Source organism: Mirounga leonina, unplaced genomic scaffold (assembly GCF_011800145.1).
Source record: "Mirounga leonina isolate KUSES-001 unplaced genomic scaffold, KU_Mleo_1.0 Mir_115, whole genome shotgun sequence".
Taxonomy (NCBI): Eukaryota; Metazoa; Chordata; class Mammalia; order Carnivora; family Phocidae; genus Mirounga; species Mirounga leonina.
This window is the reverse complement of record NW_023270268.1, coordinates 2,651,538-2,672,336: the sequence shown is the minus strand read 5'-3', so window position 1 is coordinate 2,672,336 and position 20,799 is coordinate 2,651,538. Positions and strand designations below refer to the sequence as shown.

At 38.4% G+C, this 20,799-nt stretch overlaps 1 protein-coding gene across 2 annotated transcripts in view; it reads right to left on the bottom strand.

Annotated features, from left to right (window-relative positions):
* Nucleotides 1-1,358: 1,358 nt before the first annotated feature.
* PDCD6IP (programmed cell death 6 interacting protein) overlaps nt 1,359-20,799 on the bottom strand; it is a 93,207-nt gene continuing 73,766 nt past the window's right edge. For both annotated transcript variants that reach the window (XM_034991692.1, XM_034991701.1), the window contains exons 16-18: nt 14,605-14,728; nt 5,850-6,040; nt 1,359-4,951 (exon numbers count right to left, since the gene is read on the bottom strand). In XM_034991692.1, the coding sequence (XP_034847583.1) occupies nt 4,777-4,951; nt 5,850-6,040; nt 14,605-14,728 (490 nt within the window). In that variant the 3' untranslated portion in view covers nt 1,359-4,776. The remainder of the gene's footprint in view (nt 4,952-5,849; nt 6,041-14,604; nt 14,729-20,799) is intronic.

Below are 20,799 nucleotides of genomic sequence, written 5' to 3'. Positions count from 1 at the left end.
AAAAGATCATATAATTGTAATTTTTAACAAAGCTGAAAATAAAACTTTCCTATTAGATTATCCAAAAAACAAAAAATCTGATTGGGTTCAATAACTAAATCTAAACACCTAAAACTAAGGCAAGCACACACAATTTAGAAATTTTGCTAATGCATCCAAAAAGAAAACCATGGTGGCAATTTTAATAACAAAATATATTACAAAGTGGAAAAGGAACAGTCATTTCATGTTCACAATAGACCTTATTAACATGAATATGAATCACATGACTTCAAAATATGTAAAGAAAGTTAAAAAAACAGGAAAACTCAAGAAGAAATAAAACGGTAGCAGACATGAGCCTAATCACCTGTACCACTTGGGTGTTCGTTAGTTGAAAGGGACTAAGCAACTTTTAAACAAGAAGAAGGAAGAATATCAGGAGCCACAGAACTGACAGAAGCCAGGGTCCCTTGTAGGCAAGATGCTAAGGCAGACTCCTAGATATGCCTGGACTGATTATCTACAAAGGCAAGCCTGTCAGCCAATGGGGACATTGGTTGGCAGTGGCCTGAGGCTCTCCGGTGCACAGGCTCTGGGCACAAGTTGAACCCGCCTGCTTCCCGCAGTTCCTAAGCCAGCCCCACATGCCATGCTGTAGTAAATGCTAAAGCCACCCAAGCACATGGAGCTGCTCCTTTCCCTTTCAGCTGCAGCACAACCCAAACACCAGGCAGGGGCCCTGAGACCCCCCACTGGCCTCTCACTGCAGACATCTAGGTGTCCAAGCCCCTAGTGTGAACTCTGTGCTCTCCAACCCAGATGCCAGATAAGTGAAAACAAAAGTGAGATTTAACTATGCCCAACTGATATATTTAAAATTTATATAATAGGGATCCAGACTATATTGATTGACTCTTGGAGCCAGCCTGTTCAGCTTCAACAAATTTGGAAGACATACAGCATCGACTCATTTTTTGATAAATTGTGCATTGTGAGCTACATAATAAAACAGTTGCATCTGACCTTAAAACATGGAAGGAGAAAGAAAATACATGTTTTAAAGGATGAACACATTTCACCATCTCCCCTTTCCTAACCAACTAACACACCACACACTTCCAAAAACTAACCCCCCCCCAAAAAAATTACTTGAAAAGATTCCTCATCTTAAAGAACTGGGGCAAATCACAAGTAACATGGTCCATCCATGATCAAGTATGGGGCTGACTGCTGTAAGAAAACATTTAAACACTGTCTCATGCATTTAGTCAAAGTGGTATTTTCTTATTTCCCAAACCACCATTTATCAAATAAACTGCAGAAACTATAAAGCTGAAGGATAAACACTTCAAATAAGAATTCATACTCCAAGGAAGTAAGAATCTTTCAACTTTTATTTCTAGGATACATTCATCTGGAACCTTTTTGTTGCTTTACAATTTTCCCCCTAAGAGAAATGAATACAATAAAAATATAATCCAACTACCAGCAATGTTTGTAACCAGAAAAGAATCTAAAATCTCTGGTGTGATAATACAGGATTTTTTTTAAAAAATATAAACTTCATACCAGAAATAAAGCCTGAATATTCTCTTTTTCTTTAAAAATATAATTTTTCCTTCTTAGCGCTTCCATGTAAATCTTATAATCAACCATTTAGTTCTACAGTCTATTTTTAAACTAGTAATTGCAACACTATAGCAGTTTTTCCCTACTTTGTATCCTGTTCTACTGTACTGTGAATCAACTAATAATTGCAGAAGTGTTTACAAAGAGAAAGAGATGCCACTAGGTTGTAGCAAGGTTCTTCAAGATACACTGATCATTAAAAGAAAAAGTTCCCATTAGCAAACTGAAACCTACTTAACAAACTGCATTTTATCACATTTATGAAATTAGAAAATGTGTATAAAGCACTTTTGCAACCTTTGTAAAGCTCTAATGGAAAACATTTTTAAAATCTGTTTTAACTAGAAAGGGTGCTGACTGGGACAGAGTGTCAGGGACAGAAGGTTCTGTGAAATCTTGTTCTTTTTTTCTGTTAACTACTTACATTTGGGGAATGAGAGATTATAAATTGCCAAGAAGCTGGGGGTATGGGTACAGGAATGTCTCACAAAAGACTGGTTTGCAGTGACATAGGACTGTTTTTCTTAACTGAGAATAAAGACCAAAGGACATAGGAGTAGACCAATACTTTACACCAGACTGAGAAGTCAAGCCATTTGTCTCCAATTAGGAACAAGAAATAAGAGAAGTGAGGCTTTTCCCCACTTCTGACTAGCTCCTCCATGCAGAGCTTCATTACTTGCAGTCCATTTAAAAACAGTATTCCAAACCCAAACATAAATGGTCTGGGAATGGTTTCTTTAGTTTAGGAAAACAATCAAAAAGCCCAATTACAAACAGAGTAACAACATACCTGAACCAGAGCTGACACTTTCCTACCTCTAGAAAAATAGCATTGTCCAAAACAACTTTTTAGGGTATTTTGTGGAATCCAGGAAGTTAAGCGAAGGACAAAAAAGTTTGGTAACAAAAATAATCCCAGTGGGGCTTCCTTGTTTGTTAGAATGCAAAATAAATGTAACAGAAACTTCTTTCCATGAGCTACCCTAATGAAATTAGAAAGGCTATGAAGACAGCCCCAGCAATGAAGGGCTGCAGAAACTTGGTCATCTGTACCCAGACACGGGCGGCCAAAAAGAGCATCCTCAATTACCTAAAGGATGAGTGAACTGACCAAAGGAATGGGTCTGCATTACTGCATAAAAAAAGGCTTTGAGCGAGTCAGGCTTGCTGGAAGAGGCTGCCACTTGGGGCTTGGAGCCTCCTTTCTAACAGTTTCTGAACAATTTTCCTGTGGCTCTCTGGGAGCAGGCCTGGCTTAGCACAGGGAATGGGCTAAGTGGCCTTGTAACCTCTTTTGCCCCTGTGATGCTCTTACTCTTCTTAGTGCCTTCTTTCCCCAAGAGAATATTCAGGCCAATTTGTTTGTTTGTTTTCTGCATTAAGAATAAACTAGCAATGTGGAATACCCTTAACTCTCACTGAGTACCTCATGTTAGTATAGGATACCATGAGTAATAAGAATGTAGAACTTTAATGCCTTTTACATAAGAGTCAAACAAGCCTATGTCATATTTTGATGATTCCACATTAATAAAATTTAGTTATGATATGTGAAAAACTACTTTTGCCAAGGTTTTTTTAACTATTGGACTTTAAACCAATTTCAATATTCCATGGAAAGGTCATTTATATTAAAGTAACATGCCTTCATGTTTTCTACATACAATAACAGAGTAAGATTTTTTTAATGTACATGTATTTTTTTAACCAATGCACTTCCTTTTACATTCACACCTTCAGTCCAACATTTAAAATATAAACCCAAACTGTCAATGAAAAGAACAGTGGACCAAATGACAGTATCATTTAAATGTAACAATAATGCAAGAAAAGGTGAGCATCAAAACTTAAAAAATAAATGTAAACAGATTCATTGGAAATCTGCTCATATGCCTGATGTGTTCAGAAATGAACCTCACACAAAACAGATCCCACTGTTAGACAACTCATTCCTTTCTCATTTACTCACTCCATGATGCATGTCTCACTCTTTTTACTGAGGTTTCTACAGTGATTAATTATCCTAACAGCACAGCTTAATATTAAATATACAGCCTACTCCAGAATTGGCATATGCTCCCAACAACTGTTTTGTATGCTCCCTGAATTATAAAATAGTCTGATTTTTTAGGAGCATAAAAATGAAAGGGCTTAGATCTATTCATATACATTGTACATTAAATGTTACTAAGTTAAGACAGTAAGGTGGAAAAAAGGAATAGAAGGGTACAGTAAATTTTCTTTAAATGATTCCATTACATTAGACAGTACTGTCAATGATATGTATTTATTTTAACCAGTTTATGAAAAAAAGGGATTATCAGAATTTGTATCAATTTCTTGGAGAGGCTAATAATAAAACTTTAAATATAGATATTTATTTGTATATTTATTTGAAGAATCTTTGGTAGCAATTGTGTTTCTTCCACATTATAGGACTTTTCAAAATAAATGTCAAAATTAATTTACTAATCAGCATATGAAAGATAAATTACGGTACTATTCTTTTGGTTTTCCTAAAAACCTGACTATTAAAACTTGTTGCACTAATCATGCACTTAAACATAGTTATCTGTTTTTACGTACATATAAAATGAGAGACTAATACCAGAAAGAAATTAGACAGTAATGAGAATCAATGACAAAACATAACAATGACAACTGTTCTTAAGTAATTTATTTTTAAATTATAAGATTTACAATGCTTTGATTATGCAAAATAGTATAATGGAAATTAAACCAAACTGATAAACCAAAAGAGAAAGAAAACTTAGTTTTCTTGAATATCAGTACTTAAACCACCATTATAATTATCTGATATCCCAGCCACGTCTTATGTAGACATGAGTATAATAATTTCAAACGTTTCACTTGTGGGTTTAATTTCTCATTTTCAACTTTTATGAACTGAAATGTAATTTATTTCAAGTCCTAGTATACCTATTATAGTGTTTGTACTGCAACAGCAGCATCTCTCAATGTGCAATCAAATGTAGAACTGGGGCACAATTTTTAGCTTTCAGCCACAGACAGAAATTATACACTGTGTTCAGTACAACAGAGTAGGTTATATTAACCAGAGCACAGAGTTTAGTACATTTACTGCAGTGTTGGTACTTCTTTCCCTTTGAACTGAACCAGCTGAGCTTCTGAGCTGACATTTTACTGCTGTGGATAGTAAGACTGCTGTGGGGGCTGAGGGAAGGGGTATGAAGGCTGCTGGGGTCCTGGGTATGGAGCCTGTCCAGGGCTCTGGTGATACACGGGCGGATATGGCATATTATACTGGCCGTATGCGTAAGGATTATAGCCCATGGGCATGGGCATTTGGCAATACCTGATGAAAAGAAAACAAACAAACAAAAAAAGGATTGGTAAATCAAATACTGGAAAATGAAACGTAACAATTACTCTAAAACCAAGTTTTTTCAAGAAAGTCATTTTTCTCTCTTTCTCAGTCTAGCAGAGAACAGCAGAGAGAAAAAAACAGCTATTTCCAGGTACTTATTAGAAAAAAGTGTTCCTATCCTGTTAATATTTGAGATAAAAGAATATTGAGTGTTTAATACTATCCAGAAAATAATACTGTTGACAGAAATAAGACTAAATATTCAACTATTAACAAGGAATAAAAATGGAGACCTTTCATCTTAATGTGCTAAGTACATTCCTAATTCACAAGATTCAATACTCACTGTTAACGCACCTAAATTCGCCGTTAACGAAGTTTTAATATTTGGAAAACGGGATGTACTTACAAAGCAAACTTTGGAGCACATCTTAAGAGGCAGTCAAATGTCTCGATTTTTAAGACTAAAAATTATCACAAAGAAAGCTGTTCTTTAAGAAAGCACAGGCCATAATTAGAGTCGTGTTCAACAGCCTGTCAGAATGCCAATATTTCAAAGTACAGGTACATAAACAAGGCTTTATCAGTCTTGCTAAGTTCAGAAAAATGCCTATCCGTTTATCACCAAAATAAAGACGACCAAGGAAACACACTCTACGTTCCATCCAGACGAGATCTATTTAAGATGAACCCAGCATCAAAAACTAAAAACATAAATAAGCCAGGAAAGAGCCATTCAACTGCTCAAATAAGGACCTATAACATTATTTTCATTTCTGTGTAAGCTGACAATGTAGCTTCAGAGAAAGTATAACCCTGTTTTTAAAAGGATAACCGGAGCTAGAAACATTAGCCAATTCATTCAGATACTCAGTTGCAGCCTTACCCGGGATATCCTGGATAGGTAGGATATGGGGGTCCCTGGGCCTGGGGGGGCGGGGCTGCTGAACCAGGAGCGTGTGATGGAGCAGGCGGGGCGGTGCCAGTCCCCACGGCAGCTGGAGCAGTAGCAGGAGGAGCTCGATTTGCTGGAAGCACAGGAGGTGGAGGCCGGGCTGGGGGTTGGGGCTTAGCAGGCTGTAAGAAAAAGTCAACACTGACTACAAAATGTTTCGTGTTTCTGTCAAATTACTGTCAGTTAAAATAAATGAGGGCATATGAGAAACTCTACAATTCAACCAAATATATTTCTAATTTCCATTTTTAAATGTTGACTTACTGCTCTAGAAATGTATCATAGTTGAGGAATAATTCTCCAATTCACGGAAACTGCACAGCTACTGCTCTATTCCTGACGCCTAATACTTAATCACTTACTGTAGCTCATTACTGCTCCCATCAATGGTTAGACATTTGAGAAGGGAGGAAGGAGCAAGTCAGGTACAGTTTACTACTGTGATCTCTCCTGGCCACAACACATTTTATGCAAACATTTTCAAATACCTGAAAACTTATGAGAATAGTATAATAAACAAGCACATATTTACCAATTAAATTTAGTATTTATTAACATTTGACCATATCTGCTTTATCTATATAGCTATATCCATATATTTATTTATCTAAATATTTGCAGAACCATGTGAGAGGCAATTGCAAACTTCATGACACCAGCCCGAAAGACTGTAGCATACAAGTCCTAATACTCTCCTACATAATCACAATATCACTTCACCCTAAGGAAATAAACAATTATTTCCTAATGTCAATGAGTATCCACTCCATATTCAAGTTTCCCTATTTATCACCAAAAAAAGCCCTTAAAGGAGTTTTTATGAACCAAGATCCAATCGAGGTTCATGTATTGCATTATTATTATGAATCTTTCCTCTCTTTTATTTTTCTAATTTTATTTTATTATGTTCTGTTATTCACCATACATTACAACACTAGTTTTTGATGTAGTGTTCCATGATTCATTGTTTCTGTGTAACACCCACTGCTTCATGCAATACGTGCCCTCCTTAATACCCATCACCGGGCAAACCCATCCCCCCACACACCCTCCCCTCTAGAACCTCAGTTTGTTTCTCAGAGTCCATAGTTTCTCATGGTTTGTCTCCCCCTCCGATTTCCCCCCCTTCATTGTTCCCTTCCTACTTTTTTTTTTAAAAACATATAATGTATTATTTGTTTCAGAGGTACAGGTCTGTGATTCATCAGTCTTAACACAATTCACAGCGCTCACTGTAGCACATACTCTCCCCAGTGTCCATCACCCAGCCACCACATCCCTCCCACCCCCCACCACTCCAGCAACCCTCAGTTTGTTTACTGATTAAGAGTGTCTTATGCTTTGGCTCCCTATCTGGTTTCATCTTGTTTCACTTTTTCGTCCTTTCCCCTATGATCCTCTGTCTTCTTTCTCAAATTCCTCATATCAGTGAGATCATATGATAATTGTCTTTCTCTGACTGACCTATTTCGCTTAGCATAATACCCTCTAGTTCCATCCATGTCGTTGCAAATGGCAAGATTTTGTGGTTTTTTATGGCTGCATAATATTCCCTTATATATATACACCACAACTTCCTTACCCATTCATTTGTTGATGGACTTCGTGGCTCTTTCCATTATTTGGCTATTGTGCACATATGGGGTGCACATACCCCATCAGATCACTAAATTTGTATCTTTGTGGTAAATACCCAATAGTGCAATTGCTGGGTCGTAGGGGAACTATATTTTCAACTTTTTGAGGAACCTCCATACGGTTTTCCAGAGTGCCTGCACCAGCTTGCATTCCCACCAACAGTGTAGAAATGTTCCCCTTTCATTGCATCCTCACCAACATCTGTCGTTTCCTGACTTATTAATTTTAGCCATTCTGACTGCTGTGAGGTGGTAGCTCACTGAGGTTTAGATTTGGATTTCCCTGATGCCGAGCGATGTGGAGCACTTTTTCATGTGTCTGTTGGCCATCTGGAAGTCTTTGGAAAAATGTCTGTTCATGTCTTCTGCCCATTTCTTGATTGGATTCTTTGTCGTTTGGGTGTTGAGTTTGATGAGTTCTTTATAGATTTTGGATACTAGCCCTTTATCTGATATGTCATTTGCAAATATCTTCTCCCATTCTGTCGGTTGTCTTTTGGTTTTGTTGACTGTTTCCTTTGCTGTGAGAAAGTTTTTTATCTTGATGAAGTCCCAGTAGTTCATTTTTGCCCTTATTTCCCTTGCCTTTGGCGATGTTTCTAGGAAGAAGTTGCTGCGGCTGAGGTTGAAGAGGTTGCTGCCCGTGTTCTCTAGGATTTTGATGGATTCCTGTCTCACATTTAGGTCTTTCATCCATTTTGAGTCTATTTTTGTGTGTGGTGTAAGGAAATGGTCCAGTTTCGTTCTTCTGCATGTGGCTGTCCAATTTTCCCAACACCATTTGTTGAAGAGACTGTCTTTTCTCCATTGGACATTCTTTCCTGCTTTGACGAAGATTAGTTGACCATAGAGTTGAGGGTCCATTTCTGGGCTCCCTATTCTGTTCCATTGATCTATGTGTCTGTTGTTGTGCCAGTACCATACTGTCTTGATGATGACAGCTTTGTAATAGAGCTGGAAGTCTGGAATTGTGATGCCACCAGCTTTGCTTTTCTTTTTCAACATTCCTCTGGCTATTCGGGGTCTTTTCTGGTTCCATACAAATTTTAGGATTATTTGTTCCATTTCTTTGAAAAAAGTGGATGGTATTTTGATAGGGATTGCATTAAATGTGTAGATTGCTCTAGGCAGCACTGACATCTTCACAATATTTGTTCTTCCAATCCATGAGCATGGAACGTTTTTCCATTTCTTTGTGTCTTCCTCAATTTCTTTCATGAGTATTCTATAGTTTTCTGAGTACAGATCCTTTGCCTCTTTGGTTAGATTTATTCCGAGGTATCTTACGGTTTTGGGTGCAATTGTAAATGGGATCGACTCCTTAATTTCTCTTTCTTCTGTCTTGTTGGTGTATAGAAATGCCACTGACTTCTGTGGATTGATTTTATATCCTGCCACTTGACTGAATTCCTGTATGAGTTCTAGCAGTTTTGGGGTGGAGTCTTTTGGGTTTTCCACATAAAGTATCATATCATCTGCAAAGAGTGAGGGTTTGACTTCTTCTCTGCCGATTTGGATGCCTTTTATTTCTTTTTGTTGTCTGATTGCTGTGGCTAGGACTTCTAGTACTATGTGGAATAGCGGTAGTGATAGTGGACATCCCTGCCATGTTCCTGACCTTAGGGGAAAAGCTCTCAGTTTTTACCCATTGAGAATGATACTCGCTGTGGGTTTTTCATAGATGGCTTTTATGATATTGAGGTATGTACCCTCTATCCCTACACTATGAAGAGTTTTAATCAAGAAAGGATGCTGTACTTTGTCAAATGCTTTTTCTGCGTCTATTGAGAGGATCATATGGTTCTTGTTCTTTATTAATGTATTGTATCACATTGATTGATTTGCGGATGTTGAACCAACCTCGCAGCCCAGGAATAAATTGTGCACTTGGTCGTGATGAATAATACTTTTAATGTACTGTTGAATCCTATTGGCTAGTATTTTGGTGAGAATTTTTGCACCCATGTTCTTCAGGGATATTGGTCTGTAGTTCTCCTTTTTGATGGGGTCTTTGGTTTTGGGATCAAGGTAATGCTGGCCTCATAAAATGAGTTTGGAAGTTTTCCTTCCATTTCTATTTTTTGGAACAGTTTCAGAAGCATAGGTATTAATTCTTCTTTAAATGTTTGGTAGAATTCCCCTGGGAAGCCATCTGGCCCTGGGCTCTTGTTTGTTGGGAGATTTTTGATGACTGCTTCCATTTCCTTACTGGTTATGGGTCTGTTCAGGTTTTCTATTTCTTCCTGGTTCAGTTTTGGTAGTTTATAGGTCTCTAGGAATGCATCCATTTCTTCCAGATTGTCTAATTTGTTGGCATATAGTTGCTCATGATATGTTCTTATAGTTGTTTATATTTCTTTGGTGTTGGTTGTGATCCCTCCTCTTTCATGCATGATTTTATTTATTTGGGTGGTTTCTCTTTTCTTTTTGCTAAGTCTGGCCAGGGGTTTATCAATCTTATAAATTCTTTCAAAGAACCAGCTTCTAGTTTCGTTGATCTGTTCTACTGTTCTTTTGGTATCTATTTCATTGATTTGTGCTCTGCTCTTTATTATTTCTCTTCTCCTGCTGGGCTTAGGCTTTATTTGCTGTTCTTTCTCCAGCTCCTTTAGGTGTAGGGTTAGGTTGTGTATTTGAGACCTTTCTTTTGTCTTGAGAAAGGCTTGTATTGCTATATACTTTCTTCTTAGGACTGCCTTTGCTGCATCCCAAAGATTTTGAACAGTTGTGTTTTCATTTTCATTGGTTTCCATGAATTTTTTAAATTCTTCTTTAATTTCCTGGTTGACCCATTCATTCTTTAGTAGGATGCTCTTCAGCCTCCACGTAATTCTTTCCGACTTTCCTCTTGTGATTGAGTTCTAGTTTCAAAGCATTGTGGTCCAAAAATATGCAGGGAATGATCCCAGTCTTTTGGTACCGGTTGAGACCTGATTTGTGACCTAGGATGTGATCTATTCTGGAGAATGTTCCATGGGCACTAGAGAAGAATGTGTATTCTGTTGCTTTGGGATGGAATGTTCTGCATATATCTGTGAAGTCCCATCTGGTCCAGTGTGTCATTTAAAGCCTTTATTTCCTTGTTGATCTTTTGCTTAGATGATCTGTCCGTTTCCATGAAGGGAGTGTTAAAGTCCCCTACTATTATTGTATTGTTGTCAATGTGTTTCTTTGATTTTGTTAGTAATTGGCTTATATGACTGGCTGCTCCCATGTTAGGGGCATAGATATTTACAATTGTTAGATCTTCTTGTTGGATAGACCCTTTAAGTAGGATATAGTGCCCTTCCTCTTTTCTTATTATAGTCTTTGGTTTAAAATCTAATTTGTCTGATATAAGGATTGCCACCCCAGCTTTCTTTTGGTGTCCATTAGCATGGTAAATCATCTTCCACCCCCTCACTTTCAATCTGGGGGTGTCTTTGGGTCTACAATGAGTCTCTTGCAGACAGCATATCGATGGGTCTTGTTTTTTTAGCCAGTCGGATACCCCGTGTCTTTTGATTGGGGCATTTAGCCCATTACATTGAGGGTAACTATTGAAAGATAGGAATTTAGTGCCATTGTATTGCCTGTAAGGTGACTGTTACTGTATATGGTCTGTGTTCCTTTCTGGTCTATGTTACTTTTAGGCTCTCTCTTTGCTTAGAGGACCCCTTTCAATATTTCTTGTAGGGCTGGTTTTGTGTTTGCAAATTCCTTTAGTTTCTGTTTGTCCTAGAAGCTTTTTAACTCTCCTTCTATTTTCAATGACAGCCTAGCTGGATAGAGTATTCTTGGCTGCATATTTTTCTCATTTAGTGCTCTGAATATATCCTGCCAGTCCTTTCTGGCCTGCCAGGTCTCTCTGCATAGGTCTGCTGCCAATCTCATGTTTCTACTGTTGTAGGTTATAGACCTCTTGTCCTGAGCTGCTTTCGGGATTTTCTCTTTGTCTCTGAGACTTGTAAGTTTTACTATTAGATGTCGGGGTGTTGACCTATTTGTACTGATTTTGAGGGGGGGTTCTCTGTGCCTCCTAGATTTTGATGCCTGTTTCCTTCCCCAAATTAGGGAAGTTCTCCACTATAATTTGCTCCAATATACCTTCTGCCCCTCTCTTTCTTCTTCTGGGATCTCAATTATTCTAATACTGTTTCGTCTTATGGTATCACTTACCTCTGGAATTCTGCCCTCGTGATCCAGTTATCTCTCTTTTCTCAGCTTCTTTATTCTCCATCATTTGTTCTTCTATATCACTAATGCTCTCTTCTGCACCATTTATCCTAGCAGTTAGAGCCTCCATTTTTGATTGCACCTCAATAGCCTTTTTGATTTCAACTTGGTTAGATTTTAGTTCTTTTATTTCTCCAGAAAGGGTATCCCTAGTATCTTCCATGCTTTTTTCAAGCCCAGCTAGTATCTTTATAATCATCATTCTGAACTCTAGTTCCAACATCTTACTAATGTCCATATTGATAAGGTCCCTGGCAGTCGGTACTGCCTCTTGTTCTTTTTTTTGAGGTCAGTTTTTCAGTCTTGTCATTTTGTCCAGAGGAGAATAGATGAATGAGAGAACAAAATGCTAAGAGGGTAACAACGACCCCAGAAAAATATACACTAAACAAATCAGAAGAGACCCAAAACCGGGGGGGCGGGGGGGGAGAAAGGGAAAAAAAAAGAATATGATCAGGCTGGTGAATAGATCTGTGCCACCACACACTAGATATTGGGTGTATTTTAGTCTTTTAGAAGAAACTGCCTCCCAAAATTTTAAGGAAAGAAAAACTTATATATGTACAAAAATAAGGGTAAATACGATGAAGGGATGGAATATGACTGTAAAGATGGAAATGATAAAAGATTTTATAAAAAGAATTGATAAGTTGGTTGAATAAAGAAAGAAGAAAAAATTTTTAAAAACAAAATAAAAAAGGGGAGAGAATGTGATCAGGCAGGAGACTAGAACAAAGCCATACACTAGAGATTTAAGGTATATTTTGGTCTGTTAGGAGAAACTGTATCCCGAAATTTTAAAGAGAAAACTTACATATATACAAAAAATAAGGTAAACTACAATGAAGGGATAGACTATGACTCTAAAAATAAAATTTTTTAAAAATTAAAAAAAAAGAATTGATAAGATGTTGGTTAAAAAAGGGAAAAAGAAAAATTTTTTAAAAAAATAAAGAAAATTTTAAAAATTAACTTTGAAAGACTAAAGAATCATGGTAAAAAAGCCATGAATTCTGTGTGCAGTATTCCCCTAGCACTGGTGTTCTGCTGTTCTCATTGATCAGTAAACTTGGTCTTGGCTGGCTGTTCTTGCTGATCTTCTGGGGGAGAGGGGGGGAGAGGCCTGTTGCCATGGTTCCCAAATGTCTTTGCTGGAGGCGGAATTGCCCCATCCTTGCCTGGTCTGGGCTAAATAATCTGCTCAGGTTTGCTCCCGGGAGCTTTTGTTCTCTGCAAGCTTTCCGTACAGCTCTGAAGGACGAGAGTGAAAACGGAGGCCTCCCAATCTGTGCCCTGGAGGAGCCAAGAAGTCGGGGCCCCACTCCTCAGTGTGCCCCCAGAGAAAAGCAGTCAATCACTCCCGTCTCCCTGGTCTCCGGCTGCACTCCGTGCTCACCCAGCCTGTGACCGAGTGTTTCCATCTCTGGCACCCAACCCCATGTAGAGTCTCCAAACCCAGCAGATGCCTGCAGTGCGCTCCCGCGCCGCTCCTCCTGGGGTAGGAAGGGGAGTCTCCCCGGATCTGCTGCTTGTTGGGTCCCTGCTGGAGGAGCAGTGACCCAACTGTGCCACGGATCACGGTTTATGGCAACCCCGAGCTGAGAGCCCGCTCCTCGGCTCTGTCTCTGCAGCTGGCTTACCCGCTCCAATACCTGGGAGCTCTGCCGCACTCAGGCACCCCCGGTCTTTGTGACCCTGAGGGTCCTGAGACCACACTGTCCCACGAGCCTGGAGCGCCACTGGAGCGACGTCCCTCAGCAGAGCCGACTTCTAAAAGTTCCAATTTTGTGCTCCACGGCTCTATCACTTGCCAGAAGTGGCCGACGGAGGCCCCCTCCTCCGCCGTCTATCCTCCCGAATATCGTCTCAGATTCACTTCTCCGCACGTCCTACCTTCCAGAAAGTGGTCACTTTTCTGTTCAGAGAGCTGCTGCTATTCTTTTCTTCGATCTCCTATTGAGTAGCTGAATTTCTGGGACCAGACAAAATTTAGGTCTCCTACTCCTCCGCCATCTTGCTCCTCCTCCTCTTTCCTCTCTTTTAAACCAGAATGCCCCACACCTACTTTTTTTTTCTTTCCATGACATTCACTTTTAGAAAAGACAAAGTGTCTCACAGAATGTTCCAGTTCTGGATTTGTCCAATTGTTTCCTAATGGCACAATTTAATTTCTTGTTTTATAACACTGTATTTGCTATAAACTGAGATTTGGTTCTAAGACTTGATTAGATTTAAGTTAAACCTTTTCTGGCAAGAATTCATGAGTGATGCTGAATTCTTTGTATTGTAAAACATCAAAAGGGTGGTCACCTGATGAAAACTGATAACCACCAGATCTTTACAATGTAAAGACTGTTTTATCCTTTACGACAAGCAAGCAGTCACTAATGTAAAACTTCCATTTAAAAATCGTGGTTGCGGGGCACCTGGGTGGCTCAGTCGTTACGCAGCTGCCTTTGGCTCAGGTAATGGTCCCAGGGTCCTGGGATTGAGCCCCACATAGGGCTCCCTGCTCAGTGGGAAGCCTGCTTCTCCTTCTCCCATTCCCCCTGCTTGTGTTCCCTCTCTCGCTGTTTCTCTGTCAAATAAATAAATATTTTTTTAAAAAAACATGGTTGCGGGCGCCTGGGTGGCTCAGTTGGTTAAGCGACTGCCTTCGGCTCAGGTCATGATCCTGGAGTCCCGGGATCGAGTCCCGCATCGGGCTCCCTGCTCAGCGGGGAGTCTGCTTCTCCCTCTGACCCTTCCCACTCTCATGCTCTATCTCATTCTCTCTCTCAAATAAATAAATAAAATCTTTAAAAAAAAAAAAAAAAACATGGTTGCTTACTGACCGGCATGGTTCTTGGTGCTGGCGTTGGAGGGGCTGGTGCATGTCCCCCAGCTGGAGAAGACTGATATGCAGGTGTAGGAATTGAAGGAGCACTAGGTTCCCTGGCAATGCTTTGCTGCAAGTCCCTTTTTAAAGACAAAAATGTTAGGAATTAACATAACTTAAAAAAACAACACATAGAAAATAACAAGTCTTTTTTTTCATAGTTTAATTTTTTTTATTTAAATTCCATTAATTAACATATAGTATATTATTAGCATCAGGGGTAGAGTGCAGTGATTCATCAGTCTTGTGTAATACCCAGTGCTCATTACATCATGTGCCCTCTGTAGTGTCCATCACCCAAGTTATCCCACCCCCCCCACTAGTAACCCTCAGTTTGTTTCCTATGATTACGAGTCCCTTATGGTTTGCCTCCCTCTCTGATTTCATCTTGTTTTATTTTTCCCTCCCTTCCCCTATGATCCTCTGTTTTGTTTAAATTTCACATGAGTGAGATATGATAATTGTCTTTCTCTGATTGACTTATTTCACTTAGCATAATACCCTGTAGTTCCATCCACGTCATTGCAAATGCCAAGATTTCATTTTTTGATGGCTGCATAATATTCCATTGTATATATATACCACATCTTCTTTATCCATTCATCCATCGATAGACATCTGGGCTCTTTCCATAGTTTGGCTATTGTGGGCACTGCTGCTATAAACATTGGGGTGCTGGTGCCCCCTTCAGATCACTACATTTGTATCTAGGATAAATACCTAGTAGTATAATTGCTGGGTCATAGGATAGCTCTATTTTCGACATTTTGAGGAACCTCCGTACTGTTTTCCGGAGTGGCGGTACCAGGTTGCATTTCCAGGCTGTACCAGTTTGCATTCCCACCAACAGTGTAAGAGGGTTCCCCCTTTCTCTGCATCCTCACCAACATCTGTCATTTCCTGACTTGTTAATTTTAGCCATTCTGACTGGTGTGAGGTGAATACCAGGTCTTTTTAAAATTTTTCTTCTCTTCATATATGAAACAGAAAATAAACTCAGAACAATGATGATATTTTAAAATATACATTTTTGTTCTTAACTAGAACTAACTTAAATCTTTTTTTCTACTATTTAATGAAATGAAGTTAGCTCTTTTTCTATTTCTGAAGACTAGGAAAAGATCAGAGATCACAGTTATAGCTAGAGTAAGGAACATGTCAAACTGGGCAGGCAGTCCTATAAGACTCTCTATTAAGTCATCCCCTAGATGGGAAACTCGTAACCACAACTGCTCACAGTCAGCTAGCTGTTTCGTACCAGTGTTTACAGAAAACAACAGGTGAGAAAGCTAACCTGTTCAAACCATTATGCAAATTTCTTGATGAAAATTTTCTGAAGATATTCAAAGAAATGCGGCACTGAGATATTTTATGTTAAAAGATACCTTGAAATCTATAAGATAAATGCATGATAGATTGTTGAAAGGACTATTAAAATATAAGTATTAAAATTTAGGAAAATAATTTAAGGTCCTCTCCAACAGTAAATTGGAATCCATCCCAAAATCTCAACTCACCAAAACCCTAACGTAAAATGCACTCTATGAAACACATGGTATTGATCAACTTCTACCTGCACCGAGTCATATACACAGAGAAGTAAATATGGCAAGCCCCAGCATGTTTGCAACAGCACCTGTTGTCCTGACGTAACAATTAACTGCAACTCCCAGAGTCACCCCAACCACACTTTCATTCTCAAAAAAGGGTCCCAGTTGGAAGATAAATTAGTCACTCTCTATATAAAGAAATCTAATACACATTCATCAAGAAACCAAAAATACAGGGCACCTGGGTGGCTCAGTCGGTTAAACGTCTGCCTTCAGCTCAGGTTATGATCCCAGGGTCATGGGATCAAGCCCCGCATCAGGCTCTCCACTCAGTGGCGAGTCTGTTTCTCCCCCCACCCCCAACCCACCTCCCTCTCCCTCTGTGATCTCTCTCTAGTAAATAAATAAAATCTTTAAAAAAAAAAAAAATACTTCTTAGTGTTTGTAAGTTTGTAATAACTGTTTACAACATAAATTAGAAGTTTTTAATCAACATTAAAATCCAAAAAGGTCAGATATTTTGAAATATTTATGTGTGTATTTCATATATACTAAGTATATTTAATTATATGTAATATTTAATACTTCATTTATTATAATGGTTTATATAATTACAATTAATTAGATATTTGAGTATATTACAAATGCAATAGCTAACATATGTAATTATATTATAAAGCCTTAACATAATACTTTTTTTTATCTTTGATAAACTCCAGAGATGGTTGCAATGAATAACACACTTACAGGACAACTAAGAATTTCCTAGCCACTTACTAGTAATTATATAAATCAAAGCTATTAAATCATGAGACTAATAACATAAAAAAGCAAGAACATAAGAAATAAAATCCCACCAGTATTTCAATGCCAACAACCATCATTACTGACTTTAGTTTTAAATCATTAGTGAAAAGAAGGTAAACTTCAGAGTAAAATATTTATTCTTTTTGCACACTTAATATAAAGAAGACATACTAGTCATGAGGAAAATGAAAATTAAAACCACAATGAAATAACACTACATATCCACCAGAACAGCTAATGGCAAAAATACAGAGCAACCAACTCTCATACCCTGCTAGTAGAAATATAAATTAGTACAACCACTTTGGAAAACCAACAGTTTCAACTAAAGCTCAATATACATATACCCTCTCACCAAGCAATTTCACTATTAGATATATATCCAACAGCACTGCATATATCTGCTCACCAAAAGCAGGATCTAGAACTAGCCCATATGGCTATTAAACACCTGAAATCTGACTAGTGTGATCTGAGATGTGCTGTAAGCGGAAATTACAAACCAAATTTCTAAGACTACTCTGAAAAAAAGTAAAATATGTCATACATAACTTTTATGATTATATGTTTAAATTATAATACTTTGGATCTACCAGCCTAAACAAAATATATTTTTGTTTTTGGTTTTTTTTTTTTTCTTCAGATTTTATTTATTTATTTGACAGAGAGAGAAAATGAGAGAGAGTGCACACAGCAGGGGGAGCGGCAGGCAGAGGAAGAGGGAGAAGCAGGCTCCCCGCCGATCAAGGAACCCGATGTGGGGCTCAATCCCAGGACCCCAGGATCATGACCTAAGCCCAAGGGAGATGTTTAACGAACTTAGCTACAGAGGTGCCCCAACAAGATATATTTTTGAAAATTTAACTTTTAAAATGTGGCTACTAGATATTTTAAATTGCATATGTGGCTGCATAGTACTTTCACCATATGGACGAAGCTTTATTTCACCAGCCCTGGACATTTGGTTTGTTTCTATTCTTTTACTGCTACCAGCAAAACTGCAGAATTATGTTTTAGAATATTCATGCTCACACTAGTCATAATATAGTGGCCAAAACTACACACTACTCAAATACGCAACAACAGAAGCATACATACATAACATATTCACACAATGAAATATACCCAATTATGAAAATTAAAGATCTACAATTACACACAACTGTATGGATGAGCCTCACAAATACAATGCTGACTGTAAACCAGTTACAAAAGAGTACATGTGATTCCACGGATATACAGTGCAAAACAGGAGAACCTAGTCCACACTCTCACAGTAAGGATAATGGTTGCCCTGGGGAAAGCGGTTAATGACTGAGTAGATGCATGGATGATCCTTCTGTGGTGCTGAGAATGTTCTGTGAACTGACCCAACTGTTCAATGCATGACTGTATTCAGTTTGTGAAAATTCAGTAAGATGTACACTTATGTATATTTTCTTAAAGATTTTATTTGAGAGAGAGAGGGAGCGAGAGAGAGCATAAGCAGGGGGAGCGGCAGAGGGACAGAGAGAAGTAGATGACCCTTTGAACAGGGAGCTGACCTGGGGCTCGACCCCAAGACCCTGGAATCACAACCTGAGCGGAAGGCAGACGCTCAACCCACTGAGCCACCCAGGCGCCCCTTATGTATACTTATGTTTTGTTTTTATTTTATGGTCAGTAAACATGTTTTAAGGAATTTAGGCCCTTGGTATTAAGAGTGATTTTAACAAAGTAAACCCTCAGATTTTTAAAAGCTAATGTATGTCTATCTGGCCTACCTTTCCATCCTTCATGTACCTTTTAATCACCAAACTAAAACCACTTGACAAGTTGATGAATGTCTCAAAACTGATTTTGTTTATAGTATAAATATAGAAATACACATGCAAATAGTAATAAACCTAATTTTCAAGCTAGAGATTTGAAATATGAAATATCTGAAAACAAAAATATCCCCAAATTTCTTCCTAAGCCATGAGCCTGTATTATACTACACAATTCTAAAAATAGTTATGTTAACCTATTTTACACTAAAGATTTAAGTGGAAAAACTAGAAAGTTACTAGAAAGTAAATTATCACAGGCAACAAAATGATTTCAACTAGGGGTTGGCAAAATTTTTTGTGTAAAGAGCCTGACAGCAAATATTTTAGGCTTTGCAGGATATAAGGTCTCTGTCACAAACACTCAAGACTGCTGTTTTTAGTGCAAAGCCAGCCATAGATAATACGTACAGCATGAAGAACATGGCTGTGTTCCGGTAAAACTTGACTTTACAAAATTAAGCAGCAGGCTCAACTTAACCTGGGCACTTAGTTCACCAACCTTCAATTTAAACTTAGAAACCTTTTTTGGGGGGTGCCCGGGTGGCTCAGTTGGTTGGGCAGCTGCCTTCAGCTCGGGTCATGATTCCAGGGTCCTGGGATCAAGTCCCGTACTGGGCTCTCTGCTTGGCAGGGAGACTGTTTCTCCCTCTCCCTCTGCCTACCACTCCCCCTGCTTGTGCTCTCTCGCTTGCTCTGTGTCAAATAAATAAAATTTAAAAAGAAAAAAGAAAGAAAAGAAACCTTCTCTGGCTCTCACTTGGTCCTGAGCTACAGAATTTAAGGGTCCTGCACAGTCGTCTCAATGGCAGCTGCTTGCTTAAAGAAAAGGGAGGAGGTGGAAAAGGTCCTGCTCCAAGCCCCTGCCCGCTTGCCTCTGAGCCAGATCCATCTTTATCTGTTTTACAAACCAGGCTTCTCTGTAAGACTAAGCTTGAGCACAGGGTTCTGCAGCTCAAAAAAAAAAAAAAAAAAAAACCGTGGGCAGTAGGGAATGAATCTGAAAAGCCAGCTGTACAGTCTGAAAAATAAAAATCAGACTATTGGGATGTGGCTATAAAAACATATGAAGTCCCATTAATTAATTTCACGTAACTTTCTGAAAAGGTAATGTGTTCACTTGCTTCAAAAACTAAAAAGTGAGTGAAAGATCCCTATCTGCAAGTTCCCTCTCCATCACTCACACCCAGATACACACTATTCTTATGAACCTGTCCAGAATCTCCTGACACATAAACCAATTCAAATCTACATTTTATTTTCTCCCTTTTTACACAAAAAGCATACTTTACACTGTTCTGTACCTTTTTTCCTTACCATAACTATCTTCAAAATCTCTCCATATCAATAAAGAGAAAGCATCCTTTAATAGCTGCTCTTAAAAAAAAAAAAAAAAAAAAAGCTGTACAGATGTAGCTTTATTTATTTCACCAGCCCTGGATATTTGATTTGTTTCTTTTACTGCTACAAGCAACTCAGAAATGAATTAGTTCATAAATATGTCATTTCTAGCATATGCTAACACATACTCTGAATAAAATTTCAAAACCACACTAGCTGGATTAAAAGATGTGTGGATTTGTAATCCAGACCTTTGGAGCAAAACTGCCCCACACAAGGATTGCACCAACATGCATTCATAGCCACAGAATGAGACCTGTTCCCCTACATGTGCCAACAAAGCATCTTTTCAAACTTCCAGATTTTTGCCAACCTGAGAAATGTTATTTCAGAGTAGTTTTAATTTGTATTTCCTTGTTATCGAATGAGGACAGGTTTCTAGTTTATTTATTTATTTTTTTTAGGTAAGCTCTAGGCCAAGTGGGGCTTGAACTCACAACCCCAAGATCAAAAGTTGTGTGCTCTACCTACTGAGCCCAGCCAGGTGTCTCCCAGACAAGTATTTTTTCATAAATGCTTAAGAACCACTTACATTTCTTCATCTGCAAAATTTCTGTTCACAGCCTTTGCCAACTTTTCCATTGA